Here is a 22068-nt window from a genome sequence, read left to right on the forward strand (position 1 = left end):
CAGCCCAAGTCTTTCTAGGATGGTGACATGAGCGTTTCAGAAGGCACATAATGAGTATACCTTGAGTAGAAAAGCACTTAGCAAATAAATTGGCACCTGGTGCTGCTTTCTTCTTACAAGAAAGTCAGAAAAAATACCTGAAAGCGATTAAAGGTCATGGATTTCTCTCTCCTCTTTCCTGAGGTTTGAAAAACACAAGCACCAACCACTTCCTACTGTTTATAATTTTTTTTTAAACAAGCAGAACACTGATTTTTTTCCATCACTAATATTATGACATTAATGGTCTGCTCAAGGAATTTCAATGGCTAAAAATAAGACAAACTGTAGCAATGAAGTTTTCACATCTTAAATGGGGAATTAAAATTAATCAAATTGATCTAAAAATCCACATTAATTTGTGTGGTTTCCTTTCACACTGGTCCTTGTCCCAGTGTTAATCCCCCTGACATGAGAACCACGGGCCAGTTGGCAAAGTTTAAAACCAGATCTTTCACCCTCTGCCTTCCCCCAAATGATGTACCTTTAGCAATGTCCTCCTGTGATCTAAAAATGGTGGGAATTTCTGCTTTAATGGACAGAAATAAAACAAAAGTGGTCTCAATTCTTAACAAGAACTACGACCAAAATTTAGAATAAAAAGTGAAAACACTGATGACTCGCTCTGTGTGGCCTGAACATTCCACAACATGCAATTTAATGCCCTGATATTATCAGTCCTAATGTTTTTAGCTTCACATTCCCATGGGAAACTCCCCCCACAGGGGTGTTGAGGGACCCAGACCTCTGCACAGGTTGAAATGCTTGGCTGAACTCCAGGCTTGGAGCAGCATTCCCAAAATGTGGATAAGCTTGGGACTGCCACTGATGTGCAAAGAGCCACAAGCTAGGAGTGGAAAGCTGTTTTCTTAACATCCAACTGGCTCTTTTCTTTGTTCCCACTTGTTCCAAGGCAATAAAAGCAGCTCAAAATCCACGGGAAAGAAACCCTTCTCCAAGATTACTCCTCCCTCCCAGCAAAGGATGGAGTTGTCACAGGAAATGAGGACATGGGGATGGGGAGAGATGGGGTTGGAGGATTGATTTGGGAGATATCCTGCATTACCCAGAGAACAAATACTTCCATTTAAATGTTATTCCTGCATAAATCCACTTACCGCCATGTAAGCATTTGTTCCAACATACGTCTTGGCTATAGAATTCACCAGCTATCAGACAAAACAGGCTGTTAGAACAATATAAAGATAATGTGGAAATAAAATGGGCAATTATTCCTCATTTAACCTACAATCATCATTCCTATAAATCAACGAAAAATTATGTAAAAGGGAACAAATTTATCTGCCAAGGCATTAAAAATGATTAAATCTCGCTTGGGTTGGGAACGAGAATTCCAATTTAAACAAGCACTGCATTACAGTTTATGGCAGATAACCTTAAACAATTCTGTTAAACAGGATGCTTATGGCTTTAGTACCCCAAACTAGTCTGATATAAAAAGTCAATTTGAAGTAGGATTGAGCACACTCATTTTTCAGTCAGCTGGCTCAAGATGTGAAATAAAGCCACAATTCATCACTTGAATGCAACGAGCACTAAATACGCTGGAGGGACAACAGCCCCTGACAACCCATAATACAAGGCTGACCTTCTCTTTGGTCCCTGTGTTTGGCTGAGAGGAAAGGTGCTGAAATTCAAATCAACATCCCAGCAAGCTCATGGGTCACTAGCGGAGAAGTTCTCCAGGGAGGCCCAAAATGGAAATTAATTAAAATTTGTGCTGCACATTGTAAAAGCCCACCGCCATTGTTAGGCCCAATATTAATTTTTATTGTGGGCCAGTCGGGCTCCCCAGACACGGCCCTCGCTCTGCCCTCCCTTTTGTCTGGCCAAAAAGCTTTCAGATCAAAGCTGCATATCAATGAAGTTTGCCATTCGTAAGTAGTAATTACAATATCAGCAGTTTTTACTGTCATTAAACAATGAACAATCATATTCAGATGAAGGAAAAGTCGCCCAGAGATTCCAAATGAATAGGGCTGTCCCAGCAGAGAGGAGCTGGGGGGGGCTGCCTGTCTGGAGCCAGGTGATTTGGGGACTGGGAAGGGAGAGATCCAAAGGGGGAATTACCTGTGTGCTGACCCCGAAGTCACAGAGCTTCACCTGGCCCCGGGTGTTCACCAACATATTGGAGGGCTTCACATCTGGGGGGGGGAACAAAACTGCATTATCTGGGTTGTCCTAGATAATGTACATATCATACATATCTATAAAATCATCCTAGAATTTTATATCCTAGGATGTATCCTAGAGTTACATCTCCTCGGTCTGAAGGGACCCACAAGGATTATCCAAGTCCAATCTCCTGTCCTGACCCCGCACAGGACAACCCCAAATACACAAGAGAGCATTATGAACACTGGCATGATATATTTTAACAGGAAATATTAAAAATATGTATTTCAAGTGCAACCTCTAGTTTCTAAGTCAGCAGCATAGATGACATTTATGTATTTTAAAAGGAACCAATGTCTCTAAGTCGGCAGCACAGATGACATTTTGTATATATATATAAAATACATCATCTATATAAATACATATATTATATGTATGTGATACACGTATATATAAATATACATATATACACATATAAATATATAGACATAAATATATATAAAATATACATACATAAATATACATAAACATACATACATATATTATATGTATACATATATATCATATTTATATAATATATAGAAATATATAAATTATACATAATCTCTATATAGATGATATGATATTACACAGATGACATTTACAACACTAATAATCCATGTTATTAAATCTGCAGGTGACACCAGTGGGGGAAGAGGTGACAAGAGCACTGAAGGGCAGCACCCAAAATTCACAGGGATTTTTGACAAACTGGAAAATCAGCCTGAAAAAAGGGGATGAAATTCCACAGGGATAACATTTAGACAGGGATTAATCCCTGTGCTCTGTGCACACAGTTCCCCAAAGCTTCTGGCTTCCACCTCTGTGGCTTTTGTGGCATGAAAAGGCTCCAACCTCAGGGTTTCAGGGCTTTTACAGGGGTAAACTGCCAGCAAAGCCTTAAAATGATGAACTAACCCTGTTCCAGCAGATAAACCATCATAAAACCAGACTGTCAGTGTGAAGATCTCAATGCTGAGCCCCTCTGATGCCAAAAGGAGTTGGTACATTTCTGTTTCAAACTGTAAAATCGACATGGGAATAATCTGCTGAACATCCAGCCTGGCTTTAGTGCAGGAAACACTGAACATCTTCCCTGTTCCAGGGATGCCAGTTGGGAAGCAGAATGTGCACGTTATGGCCTGGCTTAAAGTTGGGAAGATTAGAGCACAGTGGCTTTGCCTAATCACTGCTTTCTTCTGTCAAAATGGATTAAAAGCAATAGCTGGTATATCTGTGCCTCCTTTAAAAGTGAGCACTCGTTGGGTGCAGATGGATGAAACCCAACTAGAAAAGCACCTAATTTTGTTTATCATTAACTTTGCCTTGGTTTAGCAGCTGTTTCCTGGTAGCACAGTAGCCTGTTTAATTTGTCTCTGTAATGCAGAAATGTATAACCTCAATTAAGAAGCTGATTAAATGCTTTTTTATATTTGAGCTAAAAATCCAGTTTTAAAAATGACCTTACATACCTTAAGCTGATCCGTATGTTTTAAGGGAGGGGGGTACATTCTCTAATTTCTCCCTAAAAGCCTCCCCCAAAAAAATCAGTCTCCATCATGTAACAGCATCCAAAACCTCAGTTCACGTATCCTGCTCTCCAGCTTTAGGAATTCAATCCATGTGCTGCATTTTTGATGGAGTTTTACCCCCTCTGGTGCTGAGTGACTTTGCTCAATCTGAGCAGACGTGCCCAGCACATCAGCAGCTCTCCCCTGAATCCTGAGCAGAACATCAAGTTGCACAGTAATCCTGTTTAACCTTCTTTCTAAAAATATGGAGCCAATGGAGCCACCTCGGCCCCGGGATCGTGCGGAGCTGGGATGGACTGAGCAGCAGGTGCTGCTGCACACACAGAAATCCCGACATTCCAGCCCACAAATCCAGCTGTTTACAGGACAGACACCAGGAACGGGAAGGTTATACCACAGTATGACCTTAATTGCAACAAAAATTGTAACAAAAATAATTAATAACTAAATAGATAACAGCCTGGAGTGACAGGACACAGGGAATGGCTTCCCACTGCCAGAGGGGAGGGAGAGATGGGATATTGGGAAGGAATTCCTGGCTGGGAGGGTGAGGAGGCCCTGGCACAGGTTGCCCAGAGAAGCTGTGGCTGCCCCTGGATCCCTGGAAGTGTCCAAGGCCAGGTTGGAGCCACCTGGGCCAGTGGAAGGTGTCCCTGCCCATGGCAGGGGGTTGGAATGAGATGAACTTCCAGGTCTCTTCCAACCCAAACCATTCTGGGATTCTGTGATTCAATGTTCTCCAAGTCCAGCCCACAAATCCTTGTTCTCCTAACACGACCCAGCAGAGGAAACCACCACAGCACATCTGTCCCCTGTGCCACCAGCACTGCCCAGCTCCCACCAAGATCCCTCATGGGATCTGAAGACCCCATTTCCCCTTCCCTGCTACTGCATGGGATGTGACAGGAAGCTGATATAATTGAATAAACACCTGTCATTCATTAAGCTTTGCCTGAGCCTGAAATCCTTTCACAAACAAAGCTCAAAAGAAAAGAAAATCCTAAAAGGAAAAAAAAGATGGGCAATTGGCCCCTCAAGGACAGGAAGACTCCAGAGTCCAGGGACCATATAGAGAAAAACAGCCAAACAAGCTCTGTGAGAGCAAATCCAATCTGTCCTTCCAGCAGAAATTAAATTTAAGCAAATATTTGCTATGAATCCCAATGATTTCCTCAAAAAGAAAAGGAACTGACAAAATATCTCACACTGAAAGTGAGGAGAAAAAAAAAAAAATCACCTAATCAGCAAATCAGCCTTTGGTTTCATAAAGCACTTCAGTTAATGGGTTAAATATTTTTTGGGGCTGGGGAAACAAATGTACATAAATAATGTTCTGCACCATCTGCTTGTGATTAATATTAGTGTTCAGAAGTGAAAGAATTTAAACAAGAGCCAAAAGGGGTCATTATGCTCCCATTACCAGGGCTTGCTTAATACAAATGATTTCTATGAAGCATCATTATAGAGGATGAACAAGTTCTCCTCGTGATGGATCTGCCTAAGTAGTTTCACCTCTCTGCAAATAAAAGGGACCTCCGAGCTCTTACTCACCAGTAAACAGAACTGTCAGAGGTTCAGCTTTTTCAACACCAAACATTTCACTCATTTGTGTTATTGAAAAGCAAACAGATCCCTGATTGTGTGGGGGGGATAAAAAAAAAACCACCTGAGATTGTTTAAAAGCTGTCTCTTGACTTTTCCTGTCTTTTGAAAATAGAAAACCTCAATGTGCCAAGTTCAAGGAAGACATCAGCACGGTTTTGTGGAGGCCAGGATGATTTTTTTTTTAAATAAGCCTTAAGTGGTCCATGAGTGGCCATGTATGTGTCTAGCTATACATACAGGCATAAATATATGCATAGAATAACAGAACCCTGGAATGGTTTGGGTTGGAAGGGACTTTAAAGCTCATTTTGTCCCCCCCCTGCCATGGGCAGGGACACCTTCCACTAGCCCAGTGTCATATATTCACATATACACCCCTGGATTTCTGGTTGTGCTTCATTAATGCTGATTATTTCTCACAGAAAGGTAAAAAAGGGGGAGAGGCAGAATCAAAAATGGTGCTCTGGACATCTCTGGTGAAATCCCCAGCAAACAACAGCTACTGGTGAGAAGTTGAGAACACCCACTGTCCACTCAGCACCAATGTCTGTCCCTCCCACCCAGCACTCCCCAGCTCCAGTAGATTATGCCAGAACAAAGAGGATTGGCATATCCCATCTTTTTTTAACATCCTGGGATAAAAAGAGTGATGCACAAACCTCCCTTTTGCCATAAACCAATCAACAGTCCAGGAGATCTCCAGACCCTCAGCTCTGCTCAACCTACTTCACAAATTACAAACCAGAAAACAGCTCCAAAATTAACACAAATTTAAAACCTAGTCCTAAGCCATTATAAAATCTAATCAGAAGCCAAGGTGCTCCAACTGTGCAATATATATAAATATATATATTTTTATGTACATATATACACACTCCCAGTGCCCAAACAACCACACACACAAATCTAGATCAGTACAATTAAACACAAGTGGGTAACATTTATTTCATACATTTTCTTTAATAAGAAGGTGTGAACAGAGGAAAACATAGCAGATAAAATGCACACGGTCTATACTTATTCTTGAACTTAACAGATTTCGGTTTGTCTTTATACAAACTTTGACTTTGTACATGATGAGACTTGTTTAATTGCTAATTCTGTTTTAAATCTAAGTTAATTTCTCATTACCCTTCCATTTCTACTTCTCATCCTCTGGGGAAAAGAGCACACTTATCATTGGGACATTCTCACATCTTCCAAAGAAGTGGTGGAGGTGTTAATCTCATGTTTATGTTTGATGTGGGTGTGATGGCTATGACTGCAGTTGTGTTTATTAATATGCACGGCTATCACCTCATTAGTTGCGAGGTTTGTTTTGAAGTGAAGCTGTAATATTTGCTGCAATGTCTGATCTGCAATAAAAGACTCGCTCATTGTTTGTTTGCTTTGCTTTAATCCCCCCTCCGGGGCCGGAGCTGCTTCAGCCCTTCCTTAAAAACCACCGTGGAAATTTGGGATCCTGCCTCAGTGTCCTGCTCTGCTCTACTCGTGAAACCAAACAATTCAGAGTTCAATATTCCTCCCTTTGCCTCTGAGCATTAAAACCAGGAGGCAGATGAAGGAGATCATTTGGAGAAAGGAACCCCTTCCTTGCACTGCATTGCCCTGCCCTGATTTTCAAGTACTCACCCCTTTTCTGTATCCTAAAAATGGGTAAATAACACTGGAAATGAATCCTTGAGGGAATGCTGAACCTGGAATGCTCACTATCCCTTCAGTGCTGTTCTCACCTTGGTCAATGCAGCAACAGAGCAAGGCCAGAAAAATCTGAAGTGTGATGAAAAATCAGTTTCTGCGCTTTTCTTTAGACCAGAGCAAGGAACAAACACAATTCATCAAAACCTCAGTGCTGCTCTTCAATCAAGGCAAGGAAACCCAAGCAGGAGGGGAGATTTTGTTCTACTGGCAAAGCAAAAATCAGAGCCAGGTTCCAAATTTACAGCAGCACAACAGGAAAACGTTACAGTCATAATATTCATGCTCCACAACGTCCTCTCCAAATCACAATCAGAAGGGGGGCAGGAAAATGAAAAAAAACCCTTGAAAAATCCCATATCTTCATTCTTTTTGGGTGTTAAAGTGTGGCAATAACTGTGCAGCCTATTCAGAGCCAGACCCAGCTATGGATGTTCCTGTTACCTTTGGTTTCCTATTTATTCTGGAATTGCTGTGGCAGCTCCAGCATCAGATTGTTCCTCCTCTCACTGCAAGGGGATGGAGCTGATAAATCTCTGCATCTGGCAACATTCAGGGTAGGAGATGAATTGTTGAAACCATCACAGAAATGAAGCCTCCTTGGTGACCTGTGTCTGGGCTGAGTTGGTTGTGAACTCTGGGTTATTTCTGTTTTTTTAATCCTGGGACAACCCAGGGTCAGATCCACCAGCAACCCCCTGATCTGGGGGACAAAGGGTGAGAGAGAACGGCCTCAAATTGTGCCAGGGGAGGTTCAGGTTGGATATCAGGAAAAAATTATTGGTGGAAAAGCATCATCCAGCATTGGAACAGGCTGCCCAGGGCAGGGCTGGAGTCCCCATCCCTGGAGGGGTTTAAAAGCCCTGTGGATGTGGCACTTGGGGACATTGTAAGTGGTGGCCTTGGCCGTGCTGGGGAATGGTTGGACTTGATGTCACATGCCTTTTCCAACCTAAGTCATTCACAGTTTTATAAAAGCCAGGTCTTTAGTTGTTCTCTACTCACTCTTTTGGCCCCAGCTCTCCTTCTCCCACCCAGCACAGCCTGTGCTCCCAAATTCAGAGCAATCCCCTGGGAAGGAGAAAGGAGGAACTGCAGCCATGCCCTGACCCTGCGAGGGTGGGCAGGCCCTGGCACAGGTTGCCCAGAGAAGCTGTGGCTGCCCCTGGACCCCTGGAAGTGTCCAAGGCCAGGTTGGAGCCACCTGGGCTAGTGGAAGGTGTCCCTGCCCATGGCAGGGGGTTGGAATGAGATGAACTTCCAGGTCTCTTCCAACCCAAACCATTTCAGGATTCTCTGACTCCTTGCACTGCTCACACCAGGACACTTGACCCAGCCACTGCCCATCACCTTCTCAGCCCCTCCAAAACCCCACCAGGGCTGCTCTCACCTCTCTGGTCTGGAATTTAACATTCCCTACGTGTCTCCCCTCACACTCCTCCTTCAATCCCAAGTTACTGCACCCCCCAACTGTGCACCCGGGCTGAGTGAGCAGATGGGTTAAATTAAACAGGATTGGTACAACATTAGCAACCAGAGCAGTTACTTTCAGACACTTTAGAAACATTATAAATGTAATGAGTTTCTCCTTCCTTTTTTTTTTTTTTTGGGGGGGTGGTGGTGGTGCAGGGGGAAGTGGCTCCTTTGTTCTGTAAACAGCATCTCCCACTGTTTTTTCAGAATTTTCCAGAATTCACATTGATTTTGGAAGTTTTAGTATATGTGAATTAACTTACCAAAACAGATAAATGTTTACCAAAATGTAACAACGTTAAAAGGCAAGAAATAAATGAGAAGTTTAAAAAAAAAATGAAATTAACTTCAGGAAAGAGAATAAACAGCAAAACCTAAAAATGGTTTATGTTCAAGCAGGATTAAAGTTCCTTTAAGTCTTCATGATCATTCTGAGGGACAAGGGGAGTCACAATTTTAGAGATTTTGTGGCACTCACATGAGATTCCTGAAGTCCATAAGAAATATATTTTCTATTTTCAATACTAGTCAAACATCTGATTTTTCCACTGGGCAACTGTTTGCAACCCTAAGTTTCTAAACCTCTATAAAACTCATTTCTCTCTTCAGTCTTTTTTCTTTGTAGGACAGGAGGGAGGGCAATAAAAGGACAATAAAAATGTTTTACCAGGGAATGTGTGAGGTTAAGGATTAAGATTCATTCTGCATTACAAACCAGATGTTAATATTGTCAAGTGTCTTTGCAGAAAATGTTATTAAAATGAATACTATTATTATTATAATAATATAATATATTTTCTATATAGTTCTATATATTTGTAAAAGGTATCTTGCACGTCTATTATACTTTATATAGTAAGGTTATAATACTATTTTTCATTGAAAAACAGAAAAGTTCTGCTACTCACCCCTGTGCAGAATCTTTAGACTCCATAAATAGGTCAGGCCCTTCACAACCTGAAGTTAAAAGAAAAAAAAAAAACATCAAGTATTAGAGATTCCTGGTGAGAAAAACTTCAACATCTCATTTAATGAGAGACCCAACTTGTAGTGAAGAAGAGAGGCAGGATCAGGAAAAGGGGACACCAAACACCCCTTCCAAAGGATTCCAGGACCAGGTGAACCCCTGCTAAAAACCCACCCCAGGTTCTTTCAGAATACACAAATTCTTCTTCCCAGGATCTGGAAGTTGAAGTCAGTTGAGTTTATACTGAATCCCTTCAGGCAATTCCATGTATTTTGAATTCATCTGTCTTTGCTGGGGTGTTTAAAATCATGAGAGACAAAGGGTGTAACGATTTGTCTTCCTGCAACAGAAGCAACTCAGTGAAACTAAAGGCCAGAAAACAATAAAATCTCTAATTCCCTCTTGCACTTCATCCTCTCTTCTTTTCCTTCCATTTGGTGCATCCTGTACCTTTTTCTTTCCTCTCCATGCTTTCAATTACTTGATGCAAATGCAGAATATTTCTTGAACTGTATAAATTGTCTCATTCTTCACATTACTCACCTTGGAACCATACACAAACCTCCTTCTCTCCCATCACCCCAAAACTGGGAGCCCTAAAACATAAGAACTGGGGCAGACCTTGCCCTGCTATTCCAGAATTTCCTCCTTTCACCACCAAAACTGGGAAAAACAAACTGAAAAACCTGTTTTCTCAATATAACATTCAATAAACACATTTGTGCCACTGCTCTCCTTCCCCCAACCCGCCCCTGCTTTCTCAGCCAACTCTTCTCAGAGAAAATCTTTATTATCCTGTTTCCATCTCTGAGGTGACATTTAACTCATTTCCCTGAGACCCTCCTCGTGCCCCTCCAGAACAATAAACCATTTCTGACATTGGTAAATTTGTATGAGTTTTGCAGTCAAAGCAATTATTCTTTTCACTGTCTGAGTAGACCAAAATGAAATTATTTGTGTTACAGTGATCAAGCAGAAGTGCTGAAAATATGATGCAGAGTGAAAGCAGAGAGCACGGTAATTCCCTACCTTCCTATTGGACTAGAAACTCTTTTAAAATTCATTCTGTAATTAAAAATTACCTCGGTGGGGTCAGAATCTCTTTTGTAAAGCAAGTCATGATGGTGGATCCCAAATAAATTGCTCCAGGAGGCAATTCCTCACTTAAACTCGTCCAAACTCAACTATCTCCTGGCCACAGGTGTGACCATGTTCACCTCAAGCCTTTCCAAAAGGTTGGACTTGGTCTTAAAGGTCTTTTCCAACCTTAATGATTCTAGGATTCCGTGACTCTATGACAAGCAAAATGTGAGAATTCTATTTACACAGCATTTTGACATTATTATTATTACTAACAACAACAATAACTTAAAAATACTGATGCAAAAACAAATCAAGGAGATGCAACACTTCAGGATTCCTCCAATGGCCAAAGTGATTTTCAGAATATTAAGCTCTTTGATTATTATAAATTTATTTAGACTATTGAAAAGCTTTAAAACCATTAGAAAATTATTTATTTTAAAGCGAGTAATCATAGAAAAAAAAAAGGAAACATTCCCTATGGAAAAAAAATTCAACAGCTATGAGTTATTAAATATCTTTATTCTGGAACATGTGCTGGATAAGACATGGCATTAAACAAGCTCTCCCTTCAGAGTCTCTCAGCATCAGAGTATAAAGGAATAAAAGGAGGTTTTCCCTTTATCCTGGGCTGTAAATATCCTCCCAGGAGCCTCCCAAATGGACTCACCTCGTGTAACACACAGTTATTCACTTCCCTTACATTTGCCTATTAGGGAAGGACTCTCAAGTATTAAATATTATTCTAAAATGGTGCTGGGAGAGAGAATCTTTTGATTGAAGCTCTGGCAGGAATTATTGGTATTCAGTAAAGTAGGTTTTACAACAATGACTTGACAAAGCCTTGACACAAAAAGTACTTCTACCTGCTGTCAATCACTCCCTCTCCTGACAGTTCAAGTGCACATCCTTTCAGGGAGAACTTCAATCAACATTAGCACTCAAAATACAGAGCACAATGTCACTGCCTCACAAATGGAAGGGAAAACAAATGTGTGAAGTGGCAAGCGGAGGGAGAAGGGATTTTACATCCCCGGCCCCAAAGCAGGACACAGCCCCAGAACAGGAGCCACCACAACAGCACTTTGGGGTTCCCAAGGCAGGTTTTCCTTTGGAAAACACAGCAGGCCTTCACACCAATTGAGAACACGAGGACGGAGAGAGATTTCCCCTTCTCACATAAAAAAGCAGGATGGATGTGATGATGAAGTTAGAGATCCCTCCACCTCTCCCAGAGGAAAGGCTGGGAGAGTTGGGATCGTTCAGCCTGGAGAAGAGAAGCTTCAGGGTGACCTAATTGTGGCCTTCCAGGACCTGAAGGGGCTACAAGAAAGATGGAGAGAGACTATTTCCAAGGGCTTGGAGTGACAGGACACAGGGAATGGCTTCCCACTGCCAGAGGGCAGGGATAGGTGGGATATTGGAAAGGAATTCCTGGCTGGGAGAGTGGGGAGGCCCTGGCACAGGTTGCCCAGAGAAGCTGTGGCTGCCCCCGGATCCCTGGAAGTGTCCAAGGCAGGTTGGAGCCACCTGGGCTAGTGGAAGGTGTCCCTGCTCATGGGAGGGAGTTTGGAACTGGATGATCTCCCTCCCAGTATCCCATCTATCCCTGCCCTCTGGCACTGGGAAGCCATTCCCTGTGTCCTGTCCCTCCATCCCTTGTCCCCAGTCCCTCTCCAGTTCTCCTGGAGCCCCTTTAGGCCCTGGAAGGGGCTCTCAGCTCTCCCTGGATCCTTCTCCTCTCCAGGTGAACCCCCCCAGCTCTCCCAGCCTGGCTCCAGAGCAGAGGGGCTCCAGCCCTAGGAGCATCTCCATGGCCTCCTCTGGACTCTCTCCAGCAGCTCCACATCCATGAGAAGGTCTGGTTGAGAGGGGAGTGCACCAGAAAGCCAGTGCCATCACACTCATTTAGAATCAATCGGGTTGGAAAAGCCCTCTGAGATCATCCAAGCACTGCAATCCTCAGGTGGGAGCAAGAGGAGCTCGGGGGTGCTGCTAAATGTCAACATGGACCTGCATCATCTTCCTCTGGAAATGGTTTCACTTAAAACCTTCTACAAACATAACAGGAGGGTTTCCCAATTAACAGATGTGCAGGTCACACATATTATTAAGCAGCTTCAGTAGATTAATGCACTGTACATGTCTCAGGAGGATGAAAGACAAACGACTCTGTACATGGTGCAAGAGAGAAAACACATTGCAAAGGAAAAAGAGACTCTGGAAGCTCCAGGTTTTGTCTACAAAATCCACCCAGCTTTTGTTTGACACTCCCCTCCTGAGCAGTGACCAGAAATCCTCCAGGCTCTGGATAATCTTCCCAAGCTGTTCAGGGGGGGATTACGGAGTCCGTGTGCAGGACTTGGCAAAAAGGTGCCCCAGCCCACAAAAAAAAGGCTCTGCTGAAACATCAGCCACCAACAGGCAGGTTTGGGAAGGTTTCAAGGAGAAATCCTAGTGAAAACAAAGGCTTTTGCTGCCTCCTTCCAACAATTCCACTGTGCCAACTGAGGGAAAAGCAGCACCAGAGCAGAGGAGCTGCCAGTGCTGGTTCGGCCTCAGCGCACACCTTCTGTTCTGGGAAGCAGGAGGAAGGGGTGAGCTCCTCCTCTGAAGCACCTGCTCCTTTGTTCCCCCCTTTCCCTGACCCCCCTGCTCCTCACCAGGCACGGGAAAGCAGCAAATCAAACAACCAGCAAAAGTTAAATATCAGCTCAGTGCCCGTGTCAGGGAGCCACACTCACTGACTGCCACTTTGGTAACGAGGTGACCCCGCAGGTGAACAAAAAAAATAGAGATATAGAGACATAAAAGATGGGGCTGAAGCAGCACTGTTATGGAGAAGGGCAAAACTGGAAGAGAACACCTGTGGAATGGCAAGGATGGGGAGGATGGGGGAGTGGAGAGACAAAAAAAAGGCAAGGAAACGACAACGTGAGTTGGTGTGGGTGTGTTAAACACACAAAAAGAAGGGAGAGAAGGAAAACAAGGAATAAGCAGCTGAAGGGATGCTTGAAGGCCCATCCCAGTATTATTAAACTTTAAAATTACACATTGGTCCTTGGCACCAGGGATATGAGGACACTGTGAGCAGCTTCTCCCTCGTGGGGGAGAAAAGATGAAATGCTTTCCCTCTGAACTGGAGGTGAAAAGCATTCAAATTCCAGAAGAAACTGCCAGGTACATAATGAGCAGATTTGAAGCTACTTAGAGGAACCAGCATCAGAGGAGGATGTTCATCACCCTGGGCAGGCCACACAAATTAAGACAGAAGTAGAGCTGTGAATTACAATGAACAGAGACTAAATAGCTGCCTGTGTTGGATTAAAGGATTTAAATTGTCAGCTTGATGTATAATGAATGTGAAAACCCAGCACTTAATTAAATGGCACATGATAGAATAACTTTGTTATGCTTTAAACTGCTTAAGTTATCAAAGTATTCCTTATATTTAGCAATTGTTTAGCAGTATCTCTCTCCCCTGTGAGCTCCACTGAGACATTGGTCATTCACCCCGTGTTCAGCTCTGCAAAATGATGGATTTTTTTTTAATGCTTTCATTTTTTTTTGTTGTTCTGTAATTTGAGTTTTCGGTCATGGCTGGTGAATTTTTAGCTGCTGAGCCACAGTGATGGGCTAAGCAGGTGTTTGCTTTAAGGATCCCACTGTCAACACCCTGAGACCAAACTGAGGAGATATTGGGGACTGGGACTTCTTCCTGGATCCCAAACTGTCTCTCTGCTCATCAGTCCTAAGATGACCCCTACTAGCTCTCCATCCAGGTGTGAAGGGCCCCAGCACAGGGGTGGGAGAGCAGATTGTCCCCAAATAAAAACCTCACCCTCCTCATCTGCCACAGGAGAACACAGAAAACACGTTCTGCCACCCCATTTTGGTAACAGGAACCAACTTAAATCTTCAGCCTGGGAAGGCAAACTAACTGAGTCACTTTGGACAGATTAAGGACAGTGAGAATGGAAATGACACTCTCAGCAGACAAAGGATCACCATCAGGGCTCCTGGGTCAATGTTGGAGGCACCACATAGAACAGAAGGGCTTAAAAGGTAAATTAAGGTGATTAAGAGGACTGTCCTTTTTATCTGACCCTGCTCCCTCCTGGGAGGGTTGATAGGAAGAAATGTCACCACAGACTTCCAGCAAATTCCATTTTTTTATCCCACTCAATTTATCACATTTTTTTTATATAGAATCATATCATGGAATCCTGGAATGGTTTGGATGGGAAGGGAATTTAAAGCCCATCTCATCCCACCCCCTGCCATGGGCAGGGACACCTTCCACCAGCCCAGGTTGCTCCAAGCCCCGTCCAACCTGGCCTTGGACACTTCCAGGGATCCAGGGGCAGCCACAGCTTCTCTGGGCAACCTGTGCCAGGGCCTCCCCACCCTCTCAGCCAGGAATTCCTTCCCAGTCTCCCATCTCTCCCTGCCCTCAGGCAGTGGGAAGCCATTCCCTGTGTCCTGTCCCTCCATCCCTTGTCCCCAGTCCCTCTCCAGCTCTCCTGGAGCCCCTTTAGGCCCTGGAAGGGGTTTCTCAGGTCTCCCTGGATCCTTTTCTTCTCCAGGTGAACACCCCCAGCTCTCCCATCCTTTCCTCCCAGGAGAAGTGTTCCATCCCTCTAATTATCTCATGAACCTCCAGCAAGCCATGTGTTGGTCATTCAAAAGGAAGTTTTCCTTAATCCCAAAGTCCCTTTGCACAGGAGAAAGGAAGGACCTTCCCTTTGACACGAGGACACGGATTCTGGAGAGATCTCAGTGTCCCAAGGGGGGCAGGTGAGAACTCAGATCAGGGGTAAGTTAAATGCACAACCAAGAACTGAGAGGTAAAAAGAAATAGAAGTACTTACAGCCACTGCTATTCTCCCCAGGACGTGCTCTGGAATTTTTCTATAAACATCCAAAGAACCCCCTGCAGGGACAAACAACACGTGCTCAGGTAATGCAGAATGAAACACTGCCCTAGATTTGAAGCCCCAAGGGGTTTTCTAGGCCTTGGTTATTAATAAAAACACCATCTATGATAGAACAATAACTGTGTCAGAAAGAAGTGACCTCGAAAATCTCCCAAACTCTGAATAAACACATGAAACAGCACTGGGGGTTCTTTTCCCCCTCCCAGTGATTTTTGCTTGCAGCATTAATACTCAAAACACAAGTTCAAAAAGATTAGAAGACCTCCCATCACAGGTCAGAGTATCAAAACTGGAGAACTCCAAACCACCAGGCTGGGACAAACTCCTTGGAAATAACAAAATCAGCCCAAAAAGCAAGAGTCGACCTCAAATTCCAGACTATCCCAAGCCTTGTGTCCCTAAAACCTGCTGCTAACATTCCATGATACCCAGTATGATCATTATATACATAATTAAAGCTGTTTTCTCTGGATATCAAACCAGTGAGGGGTTGGTTGATGTCTGAAAATGAAAGAACCTTCAGGGCAAGCAGGTTAAACTCCAGTAAATTCCAATATGGGACACAATCTGATATCTGGGATAACTTGTCCTTCCAGCATCACACATTCATGGAGATATTCCCTTTAACAGCCCTACAGACAGAGATTCCCAAGAGATTAAGAAGCATTGTCTCCCTTCTCTTCTGCAAAGGAGCCTGGTGATCAAACCAGTGTTCAAAATGTCCCTGGGGTAAAATACAAACTCTTGGGCAAGAAAGCAAACTTAAAATTGAGAATTAAAAACCTCCAAGTTGAATGGGGAAAAAAAAAATACATGGACATGGTTCAGTTTTTAAAAATAAACCCTGTTTGTTCCAAAATGCTGCAATTCAAGGAAGTCACAAGGTCCTTATTCCAGTGTTCAACCTTTACTATGGTATAAATAAGAATAATTCTCATTCTAATAACTGGGGTTTGTGGTGCTGGTTGGTTTTCCTCCTCCTCAACTCTACTGTCAGAAATAGTCTGTCTGTTTGTCTTCACTAATGTTGCTCTGATTCCAGGTCATTCCAACTACCACTCATTCCCTAAATTTACCTTTTCAGCCTGTATTGCCCTCGTGGCCTGTGGATTATAATAAAGCCCAGTTTAAAAAGGAAATTTAAGGGCTTTTGAGTGGAAATAAGAGAATCACAGACACCCACTGCTCACTACAAAAGCCAAACACAAGGTTGCTCCTTCCTCTTCATCCTCACACCACATCCTTACACTGTGCCCCCCAAAAAAGTTCTGTTTTCACCCCCTCAAACTGCTAAGCCTGGCTCTTGGAGCTGGCACTAAAGGTGGTGCTGCTGGAAAAATTAAGGAAAGCATTTTTTTGCAAACAAATGGGGAAATCTGCCATTCTTCCACGGGGAAAGAATCCTGCAGAGCACAACTTTTCCAAATCCCATGATGCCAGCTCCCAACCCTGTAGAGACATGCAGGGACAGCCTGATAACCTGTTTTCCAGGGGAATTTAGCAGGTGTTCAGCATTTCCAAGGAAAAGAGGCAACAACATAAATAAAAGGCAATAGGGCATTTCACCATCTGCATTTAGAGCATCATCTTTACCACAAATATAAAAGGGTAAAATCTAAAAAAAGCCTCATTTCACATCTCTGCTGCTCTTTAAAACCAATTGGTGGGAGGGTGATCCCAGGCCATTTCAACCTCAGTGCTTGGACATCTGCAGACCTGGAATTCCTTGGCTTTTTCCAGCTTGGAGGTGCCAGGGAAGCACCAAAATGGTCCTTTTTACCCACATGGGCCTCCCCAGAAGACTCAGATCCACCTGTATCCTTGTCATCCATAAAGTAAACCCCTGCCATGTGGCCCAGGCTCACGGGATGTGGCTTCAGGAAATATAAACTGGCCTAGGACTGACAAAAAGGGCTAAAAATTTAACAAGGTTAAAGCTCTTCATCTGCAGGATGAGAGAGTGTTTTTTTCCTTCTCTTTCCCTTCATCCTCATGCATGAAAATTAAAGGTCTGAGGGAGGGAAAAGAAAAGGCAAGGTCCACTTATTTGCATTTTGTTCTTCCTTTCAGTGATTGCTGGGGCTTTCTGCCAGAAGGAGAGCACAACATGAGGCAGAGCAGGTCATGTCCAGGATAATTTCAAGGAATTTATGCACCACCATAAGGGATACAGATCCTAAAAGCTGAAATATTTTCAAGCAAGAATTCAGACCTGCAAGCAGTTCTGTTCATAATGTTTAAACAGATATCTGAATTAAAGGATCCTTGTGGGTCCCTTCCAACTCAGAATATTCTGTGAAGTGAAAGAAAGGACAAACTCCAGGCAGATGCTCGTTTTGGCACGAGCAGATGCCTCCTGACTGTGTGTAACTACTGCTTTACACAGGCTTGTAAGTCTGGGTGTAACTGCAGGGAAGATCAGAGAAAGGGCAAATAGTCACCCAGCAGCAGAACAAGCAAAGAATTTAACTTGGGGGCTTGGATTTTTTGAATAAAATACTTTTTCCAAAGACAGAAAGTCTGAGAGAACACTCTTGGCTTGGAAACAGGGTGCAGCAATCACTGGGCTGGAGGCAGTGAGGGTAAAAAGGGAGAAATAACAGTGGTAAGAGACCATTTGAACAGGGAGACAACAAAATGCACCATGAAACCCTAAAAGGTTTTATCCAGAAAGAAAGAAGCTGTTCAGTGATGTTGCATTTGGTTTTGGGAATTTTTCCTGGGGAGGGAAAGGCTTTGTGGCAGGAAATCACGTGTGAGATCTTTACTCCTTTACACCCAGCTTAAGTGAGGAGCCTTCGTGAAAAACCTGGATAGGGCATAAAATGCTGGCTCCTAAGAAAATCCTGGAGAGAGGAACAGACTTTTGCTACTGATGGGAAGAGTTTTAAGCTGTGAAGAGGCTTCTTGAGCCCGAGACACGCAGGGACAGCATCTGCCACGAGCTGCTCTCAGAACTCACTCACACAGGCCAGCAAGGATTATAAATTGCTGTTATTAGTGGATTTTCCCTGCCCTTTTCTCCAAGAACTCCCAAGATTTCCAAGATTCCCAAGATTGCTGCAACAACAGAAAGATCAGCCTGTGGGGATGTGGGGTTGCTCTTGGTCCGAGGATTCACTTGGGGAGGAATCAGGAGAAGACTCAAAAAGAAAGTCAGCACAGAGCTGGCAAACAGCTGTGTTGGAAAATAACTCCTTGTCTTGCAATTAAGAGACTATTTCCACTGCAAACACACAGGACATTGGGTTAATAGATTTCTTTAAAAGAAAATCTGTTTTGGCTATCAAAACCCTGGGAGTGAGGAACAGCTGTTTTGCCAGCGAGGACAGATTGGAAGGAAGGCTCCAATATCAACCCACAAATTAAGGCAGCATTTATTTCTCTTCTATTTACATTTTCAATAAAAGTGAGGGAAGTTACACACGGGGAAAATGCAGCATTTCATGGAGAATTCAGCACGATCCCAATCCCTGTTCTGGTTTTTTAACTCCCTGCAAAGTTATTAATACTTCACATTTTCAAGTCATACCACTCCATTTGACAAAAGCACGTCTTTATATAATTTTCCCATTTAAATTCTTAGCAATCAAAAGCAAACTGAATACACAACTCACCATCCATGAACTCTGTACACAATGAAATCCTGTTTTCTACAAAAAAAGCACCATAAAATCCTATGATATACGATGAGTCACACTGGGAAAAGAAAGAAAAAAAGAGAGAGAAGTTCTCTTTGAAAATTTGCTGCAAGAAAATTAAAGAAGGAACAACGAAAATTATAAAAACTTATACATACCTTATAAAGAATTTCTAACTCTGACATGATCTGCTTCTGGAGTTCCAGTGTTATATCTAAGGGGATGACCTAAAACACAAGAACACAGAGATATGAGCAGAGCTGACACAAAAAGTACAAGAATGATTCAAGATAATCAACTGAAGATCCACATATTAATTCTCCTGATGTGAGAAAAGGAAAGAGAGGAATAGGGGAAACAATATTTTAGTGAGCAAGGAGAAAAGGAAGGAAATGAAAGGATGGGGCTGATAATCCTGGAATGGTTTGGATGGGAAGAGACCTTAAAGCTCATCCCATCCCACCCCGTGCCATGGGCAGGGACACCTTCCACTAGCCCAGGTTGCTCCAGCCTGGCCTTGGACACTTCCAGGGATCCAGGGGCAGCCACAGCTTCTCTGGGAATTCCATCACAGCCCCTCACCAGCCTCCCAGCCAAGAATCCCTTCCCAATATCCCATCTATCCCAGCCCTCTGGCAGTGGGAAGCCATTCCCTGTGTCCTGTCCCTCCATCCCTTGTCCCCAGTCCCTCTCCAGCTCTCCTGGAGCCCCTTTAGGCCCTGGAAGGAGCTCTCAGCTCTCCCTGGATCCTTCTCCAGGTGAACATTCCCAGCTCTCCCAGCCTGGCTCCAGAGCAGAGGGGCTCCAGCCCTTGGGAAACAACCTGACCTGGAGCAGCCAGAGCTCAAACCAGCTCTTCACCATCAAGTTTATCTCCTGTTTCCTTCATCCCTGCCCTCCTCTCTCATCCATTTGGCTGCTAACCAGGGCTAAAACACCAAGCACAGTCCAAGTGGGCTGAGCTGCCTGGAGTTAAAAGTTCTCAGGATTTTCAGGACAGACCCTCTCAACAAGGCATTGAAAGTCCAATTTAATAAACAATTAATTGCACGCTCAGTTATTAAGCCCCACTTTACAAACCAAACTGGGCTCCCAATGAACTAAGCCTGGCTCAGGCTGCACCCACCCAATATTCCACAGTTTAATATTTTAAGCTAAAGGGAAGCAGAATTCAGTCAATTGGCAGAATTAGCAGAACAGATATCACAGGCTGAATATTCTGCTGACAACACAGAACTCGGGGAGCCCATTTCCAAACACATTTTGCAGCACCAAAATCTGCCTGAAAGAAAAACCAGTAACCTGCTTCTATGCAGAGTTTGCTTTGGGGTTATTTCTAAAAGCTGTCACTAAACTAAATTGTAAGTGTAATACAGGGCTGCCAAGAAACCTTTAACACACTTGTCCAGATCAATAATCATTTGCCAACAATATTCACTTACATTTTTTCCAGCGTGGAAAACCTGAAAATATTTTGCTGGGATCCCATTAGTTTTGTTCATGGAATATCACCAGAATTTCACCTTGTCAATAGTATAAAATTCAAGTTTTATCTCACTAAATTCTACTCCCAGAGAGAAACTTCTCTGACTTGTTCATGGCAAAGGCTTCCCTGACCCCAGCAGTGACTGCTTGGCACGACCAGCACCAAATATATCCCTGACATCCCATCAGCCAGGCCCTGGCACGAGGAAAGCTCCTGGGCTGATTTGCATTAACTCTAATTACAAAATTACAATTATCCTCACTATTCTAATAACGAGGATAACCTGGAAAAGCAGGATAACCTGGAAAAGCAGAGCTTCCCGACTTCCAGGTGGTCAGGACACCATAGGTAGGGCACATCCAGAGGAATGGCAAGGATGTGTCATCCCAAAATAAATTAGGAGGGATCAGAGTCTCACTTTAAGTTTGTACAGAAGTGTTTTCTTCCACCTGAACACGTGTGGCTGCTGTGACACCACCTGATGTCAAGGCTGGAGGAACATTATGTTATTTACAGCAGAGAGAGAGGAAAAATTATCTATATAGCACCTTAATCTACATTTATCATCTCCTTGTGTATCAAATTTCCAAGCCTATTTTGTATGGGTGAAGCAACTTTTAAGGATACCTAAGCTGAGAGTTTCCAGCAGGGGCTGGAACAGTGTTAAAGCACAAAAACCAACCCAAAAACATCCTGAAAGCCAAGGAAGAAGCTGTGAAGAAGGATTTGGCTGCAAGTTCATAGAGTCCTAGAATCCCAGGATGGTTTGGGATGGAAGGGAACTTAAAGCTCGTCCCATCCCACCCCCTGCCATGGGCAGGGACACCTTCTTCTATCCCAGGGCACTCCAAGCCCTGTCCAACCTGGCCTTGGACAATTCCAGGGATGGAGAGTCCAAAACCACAACTGTAACACGGGTGAATGAATGAGATGTAACATTAAATAATAAATTTTTCCCCAATAGCCCTTTTGGAAAGAACTTTGTAGCACAAATCACTGTTATTTCACTGAAACCACCCAAATCTGCCCAGGGGTGATGGATCCTCAGGGATGGGGATGGACAGGATGGGCCAAGGGTAAGCTGGGCTCACCAGGGTCCAAACTGGTTGAAATGGTTGAGCTGGAGAAGGATATTGGACCAGAAGGGCTTTTTTTCTTTTTTTTAAGTTTAAATGACATGGAGGTCTTGTGGGATTCAGCAAGATGCTCCAAGCACATCTCCCTCCTCAACCTCCATCTCCCTCCTCAACCTCCATCTCCCCCATCATCCTCCATCTTCCTCCTCAAGCTCCACCTCCCTCCTCAAGCTCCACCTCGCTCCTCAAGCTCCACCTCCCTCCTCAACCTCCATCTCCCTCCTCAACCTCCACCTCCCTCCTCAACCTCCACCTTCCCCATCAACTTTTTGCCCAAACACCACGATTTTGAAGTC

The 22068-nt window shown here is 43.6% G+C and overlaps 1 protein-coding gene across 3 annotated transcripts in view; it reads right to left on the reverse strand.

Annotated features, from left to right (window-relative positions):
* Positions 1 to 22068, reverse strand: part of MAP2K5 (mitogen-activated protein kinase kinase 5) — a 128919-nt gene that overhangs the window by 62835 nt on the left and 44016 nt on the right. For all 3 annotated transcript variants that reach the window (XM_032699902.1, XM_032699901.1, XM_032699903.1), the window contains 6 exons: positions 19309 to 19377; positions 19127 to 19208; positions 15444 to 15505; positions 9431 to 9479; positions 2131 to 2204; positions 1158 to 1208 (listed from right to left, as the gene is read on the reverse strand). In XM_032699902.1, the coding sequence (XP_032555793.1) occupies positions 1158 to 1208; positions 2131 to 2204; positions 9431 to 9479; positions 15444 to 15505; positions 19127 to 19208; positions 19309 to 19377 (387 nt within the window). The remainder of the gene's footprint in view (positions 1 to 1157; positions 1209 to 2130; positions 2205 to 9430; positions 9480 to 15443; positions 15506 to 19126; positions 19209 to 19308; positions 19378 to 22068) is intronic.

This window comes from Chiroxiphia lanceolata, chromosome 12, assembly GCF_009829145.1.
Source record: "Chiroxiphia lanceolata isolate bChiLan1 chromosome 12, bChiLan1.pri, whole genome shotgun sequence".
Classification (NCBI taxonomy): Eukaryota; Metazoa; Chordata; class Aves; order Passeriformes; family Pipridae; genus Chiroxiphia; species Chiroxiphia lanceolata.